At 49.2% G+C, this 6089-nt stretch overlaps 1 protein-coding gene across 1 annotated transcript in view; it reads right to left on the reverse strand.

The window, feature by feature from the left end:
- Nucleotides 1-3800: 3800 nt before the first annotated feature.
- The window catches only part of OSER1 (oxidative stress responsive serine rich 1), a 6835-nt gene continuing 4546 nt past the window's right edge, over nucleotides 3801-6089 (reverse strand). Inside the window, exons 3-4 of the mRNA XM_027898031.1 lie at nucleotides 5358-5471; nucleotides 3801-4615 (exon numbers count right to left, since the gene is read on the reverse strand). Coding sequence (XP_027753832.1) covers nucleotides 3925-4615; nucleotides 5358-5471 — 805 coding nt within the window. The 3' untranslated portion in view covers nucleotides 3801-3924. The remainder of the gene's footprint in view (nucleotides 4616-5357; nucleotides 5472-6089) is intronic.

Below are 6089 nucleotides of genomic sequence, written 5' to 3' on the forward strand. Positions count from 1 at the left end.
GCATCCCCGGGGGGAGCGGGCTGGGCACCGGGAGCGGCCGCTCCTGCCTCGCCTGGCCCGGCCGAGGGGCTGAGGCACGGGAGGAAGGAGAAATTGGGAGAGAGGGAGGGGAGGAGGGCGGGCCGAGCCCCAGCCCCCCCCGTCGGGGCAGCCGCTCCGCACCGGTACCTGCCCGGCGGGCACGGGCACGGGCCGCCCGCGGAGCCACCCCCGCGGCGGAGAAGGGAAAGGGGTCCGAGCCCCGCGGGGAGGGAAAGGGGGTCCCGAGCCCACGGCAGAGGAAGGGAAGGGGGTCCCGAGCCGGCCGCTCTCCCCCGCCCGGCCGCTGCCGCCCGCCCCGGCCCGCTCCGCTCTCCTCCCCCGCCGGGAGAAAGGTCAGCGCTGCCCTAACAAGGCCATCGGATCCCAGGAGCTGCTCCCAAAAATAACCCCCTGGAGCCCGGCCCCCGCCTCGGGGCCCTTTTATGAAGGAGGGAGAGAGAGACACATCCCACCCCTCCCGCCGTCCCCCGCCCCGGGCAGGGATCCAGGCGGAGAAGAGGCTGGGAAAGTAAATGTCTGCTTAAAATAGAGCCTGGGAAGGGGCCGCCTCGCTCCCCCCCAGGAGCCGAGTCCGCTCCGCCGAGCCCCGCGGGATGCGGGGATGGAGCGCCCGGGCGTGTAAAAGTGGGCAGAGATGGAAGGAGAAAGAGCACAGCCGGCACCCAGAGCGCAGCGAACGGCTCACTCTGCCCCTCTGCTTCTGTCTCGGAGACTTTCCAAAGCTGCTTTAGGGTAAGGAAAGGAATTCACTAGCAGTCATTTACTCTTCTCTCCCCCAAAACAGCACACTTCCCAAAATCTTCTGTTTAACAGCTGGCAGCATGATTGAGCCTCACTATGTGTGGAAAAGAAAGGTGAGACCGTGTCTTTGGGACAGTTGCAGAGAGAGTGGGCAGTGACAGCCCACTTTGTAACAATTCACTAAAGGCACTCACAGCAAGACCCCGGAGAGATGACCTTCCCCTCACTGCCCAGCACGCTGGGAAGCTGCAGGAGCTGGGGGGTGCTGTCAGCAGGCTGTGCCATTCCATGTCACGCCCTGCCCTTCCAGGGGAGCTCCCCAAACCCACACCAAGCTCTGGGGCAAAGCTGCCAAAGGCAGTGGGGAGTTTCAGACTCACACAGCACAGTTTTACCACTTGGACAACCTCACTGGCATTTCTAGGAGGAAAACCTACAGAGGAACCACACAGTAGATATAACTGCAGGAAAAGCTAAGTGTGTGTCGCCAGCACATAAACACAGAACACCTGCAGGCACAGGTGAGAAGGACCAAGTGTCCCCTACAAAGCTAATTACAAAAGGCTTCACTTCTGTTCAGCCACAGGCAGGAAGAGGCACTTTGGTAAGGGACTCCAATGCTACTCAGAAGTGCTGCTTGGCAGAACCAGCCCTCAAAAGCTTTCTTAATTAAAAAAAAAAAAAAAAATAAAAAAAGGGTCAGACCCTGAAATTGGCTCTAGTTTGATGTTTTTTTTCCTGTGAATCCAAGCTTTTAGATTACTCAGGCATGTTTTCAAAGTTCTTGCTGCATGATCAAGGGTTGGAAACTCCCGTTTTCTCAAAGCAAAACCAGAGGTTTTAGTTCTGTGGTTTCTGGGAAGACCAAAACATCCTGAAACACCTCGTAGGAACAGAAGGGAAAGTGTTAAGGCAGCAGTTGCAGCTACCCATGGTGTTGCAGCACTCAGGAGCCCAGAGATGTCGTAACTGTCCCTAGAGGATGCCAAGTTCGGGACCACGTAATTATTTACTTAGCAACTTTTCCTAATCACATAGCACAGTTGTGAAGGGATTGCACACTTCAGTGTTTAAACACCTCGTTGAATGTTTGTTTAAACATCCATAGCTTATGCAGATGTTGGCGTTTAAAGAGGTTTTTTTGACCACCAGCGAAGCCAAACTTCAGAAAGCACTAACAGTGTGTGTGCACACGGGCACCACCACACAGAGCTGGTCTTATTCCTTCATTCTGGCAGATAAATTTAAATTCTCCCCTGAAGGCTGATCCCGTGTCAGCAGCCAACCCACGCGGCCAGGACTGACCTCTAGTGGCCCAGCACTGCTCCTCTCCCTCCACAGTCACCACCAGTTCACGTCTTTCTACTCTGCATCTTTGCATTATCTCCTGGATTTCAAACCCCTTTAACGCAGTACTGAGCAGTGGACAGTGCAACCCTAAACCCTGCAGGTCTGTGACTAACAAAAGAAAAGGTAAAAAGCAGCTCGGTCTTGAAAGGCATTTTCAGCCCCCCAGTGGCGCTGTGGTTGGAATTTTGCATCTGGAAACAGTAAAGAATAATTGTTTGAGAAATAAGGTCACTTTGCAGACAATAGTTACCAAAACAGTTACCAAATAACTGCCCTGAATCTGGAACACGGGGCCAGAAATGCAGCTATTGAAGAGCAGGGACACAGAAAGGAGATGTGGGACCCAGGTACGTTCTGCAAGGGGTACATGACACTTCAGAACTGGCAAAACAGGTAAATTTACAAAGCCACTTGTTCTAAGATACCAGGTTCTGCCACAGGAACGACAAAACAACCCAAGAGCAACACCAAAGGATTTTGCAGGGAAATGTTTGTGCCCTTTTCTTCTCCAGACCTCACCAGGGCAGAAAAGTTCAGGTACTGCAAACAGTGAAGACAAACCAAACATAACTCTTCTCCTCCTCAACAAATTATATTATTTGATGGGTTGCTCCTGTGCTAAAGGCTTACAAAAGAGACACTGTGCTGATGCACACTGCGGATAGCAAGCTGCTTGCTTCTGAAGCAGTAAATTCCAGGAGGAATGCAAAGGTTTAGCAAAAAGACTGGAGGAGAAAGAAAACACGGTGCTCAAGACTTCCCCACAACTGGCAACTGTTCACTCGAGTCTGTGGGTCTTGATACTTGAAGGAAGGGTTGTACTTGGGTGTTAGAGCAGGATGTAAAAGAAGGTGAAAAAAAAAAAACAAACACCAGAGTGTGTGAATTAAGACCACTGAAGTGAGCAAATGCAGCTTTGGCCTTCATTAAAACTCCACTGAACAGAGCCCACAGACTCGTCTTCTATGGTTAACAGCAGCAGCAATTCCCCTAAAGGGCATAGGGTGCTTCTCCTCCTGCAGACGAGTCTCTAAAGCTTTGCTTTCCACTTTCCTAATATTTTCCACTGAGCAATGCTACAGAGATCAGAAACCTCTTGAAACAATCTGGCTTTAATCACGCAAGGTTCTTTTCTCAACAGGTAGCCCAGCAAGGAGATGCTGTTAACCCAAGAGCATCTGACTACATTAACCTTACCCCAGACAGGGAAGGAGGATGCCCGATCAGCCCACCAGAAATAAAGCCTCTTTAGGCACAAAGAAATACCACTGCCTCCACTCAAGAAGAGATGACTGCATCTCCTGAATTTGCCCAGTGTGGTAACAGCACCAAGGGGAGACGGTCACACTCCTTTATGAAAAAAAAAAAAGAAAATCGGAGGCACAAGCATCCAAAAAGACAAGCCTAAGTTAAAACCTGAGGTGAAAGTGATTCCAAAGAAACTGAATTACACCAGGTGTCTGACAATAAGGGCTCTAATCACCATGCAAAACAGGGACTCTCTTCCTCCAGCAAAACGAAAAGATGATTTTGAAAACAAAAATAGAATTTCCCAAGTGTTGGACCTCAAGTACAGGCAGGGTACGTTTTACCTCGTTATCTATTCCAAGCTTAAATTATAATGCTGAAACTGAACTGTTGGTCCAGCTTCAATAATTAACCATCAGTTGAGATGCAAAGAAGTGTTTTTATTGCAAGCACAGTGAGCAGGGAGTGGGTTGGATCCTCACGTGAGTGTGACAGCAGATTTAAACCAGCCACCCTTCCGGTGCTCGTTGGTGCTCACTGCTGTCAGGTGTACATCATTTCTGCCATGTGAGACATTTTCTTTGGGATATACAAGTAATACTCCATGTACCCCGAAAGGTCTTCAATTGTCACATCATCCACAAAGGCCCTGGCTTGCTCAGAGCAAGAGCGTGGAGAACTTGAGGGAGTTCTTGATGGCAAAGGCTGGGAGTGATCCTCAGGAACTGTTCTGTCGGGTGCCACTGGGAGGGTGTTCTGCAAGCCAGAGAATTTGTACACTTCCATGTCTTGCCACAGTTTGCACTGGCAGGCTCTGCCCGCACACGCACACGGCTTACTCGTGTTCAGCTTGCACATGGACTGGAAGTCAGAAAGCTCCGTAGTCTTTAGGCTGGCTTTGGACACCGGAGCAGCTGCAGCTGGAGAGTTCTCCTGCCTGTTCTCCGACGTCAACTGCGTAACAGAAACCGCCACAGACTCAACCTCAGCTCCCTTCTGGCCAAGGTCAGGAGCTGAACTGCATCGTTCCTGTGCACCGGCTTCCTTGGGGACTGGCATCCCAAACCCACTGCTGTCGTCCTGGGCGTCCACCTGGCTCTTCTGCACCAGCTGGCTGCACGGGGAGTGCGACTTTGTGCCGCAGTGGATGAACTTGGGAGGATGAAGGATGGGAGACTTGGAACGCCTGCGACGCTGAGTTCTCACGACTCCTCTCGGAGGCTTCTTCATAGACCTGCCAGGGAAAGACACAAAGGGGAATGGAGGTTCACCACAAGACTTATTGCTGGGTCACAAATAGCACTGGGCAAAATCCCTACTGCATCTACACTGCATGCAAGAGCCTTAAGCTCAGAGTGCTCTGCTATCTTGGAATCTGCCTTTGTACTAGCCAAGCAGCTTATAAAATACAAAAGGAACACTAGAGCAATGAACCCAAAAGAGAGGGTTTTTAAGGTTAGAAAATGAGTAAAGCATGTGAGACATGACAAAATAACCCCTAAGAGAAGGACAAAGCACAAGAAGGCAGCACAAAACTAATGAATCAAGGGCAAAGGGAGCTTTTGTTTCAGATGAGCATGAAGTTCTCTGCATAGACACCCCAGAAATCAATTCTTTATTTTAATCTAGTTCCCAAGGCACAATGAGAGCTTCTGCAATGTCAAAAGACGATTGAAAGAGGTGCATTCATCATTGTCTGATTCAAAACCAGCAACTCCCATTTGTTCTGAGAAACATCTCTAACGTTTAGCAACCTACAGCTGACCAGCATTTCATTTCACTTCACATAACTGCAAATAAGAATAGCAGTCCTATATGAACAGAAAGAGGTGGGGTGCAGTTTTAAAACAGTTCTTTAATAAAGCACAGTCAGGTTCCTTGTTTAGGGGTGTACTTACTAGAAACCTTGTCAATTTAAAATTCCCTTCCAGTGCAGTATCATTTGGAGTAGTCTGATAATCCCAAGCTCCTCTTACCCATGCCAGGTTTCCTTAGAAGCACACACAGTCTTAGGTTTGGTTTCATCTGCCACTGTTCTAACTAGTGCTCTGGGACTCATCCCTTCACCCACAGAGAGAGAAGTAGTAGATCTGTGAAAGACAGGATGAACAGTTAACAGCCTGGACTGGTTAGCAATATGATTATGGGAAAAAAAAAAAACCTTATGAATCTTCTTTTCCAGCAAATATTGCTCCAAAACATTTAGAATACGTCTTAAAATCTTGCCCACAAAGGCCCCAATCAGAAGGGTGTTTACACATCGCTATCTCAAAGGTTTGTGCAACAGACTCTTTCACCCAGGGATGCCATGCAGCAGCAGACCCAAACCCCACGTGTCAATGACGAACACACACAATGACTAAACTTCAGCTCCCCGGGAGAGGGGAGGGGAAAAACACCATCACTGAAGAAACATGTCTCTTTTTCCAGAGACAAATAAGCCTTTCTTTCCTAAAAATAGACGTTCTTTGGACATAAATAGACTTTGTTTAGCTGAAGAACACTTGAGCCTCTGTCTAGGGCACCATAAGCTAGAACTCCTCATGCTACTGCAAGTTGAATCACTTGAGCAACACAGACGTGTCAGACCCTCAACTTCTACTCAAGTCAGGGCCCTTAGAAGAGTCACTAAATTTTCTGGTGCTGTAAGTTCATCCCAGACTCCCATTTTGAATGACTTGTAATAAGAACAGTTTGTCCAAGCTGTG

The sequence above is a fragment of the Empidonax traillii genome, unplaced genomic scaffold, assembly GCF_003031625.1.
Source record: "Empidonax traillii isolate 1590-97213 ecotype Southwest subspecies unplaced genomic scaffold, ASM303162v1 scaffold575:size619451, whole genome shotgun sequence".
Lineage (NCBI taxonomy): Eukaryota > Metazoa > Chordata > Aves > Passeriformes > Tyrannidae > Empidonax > Empidonax traillii.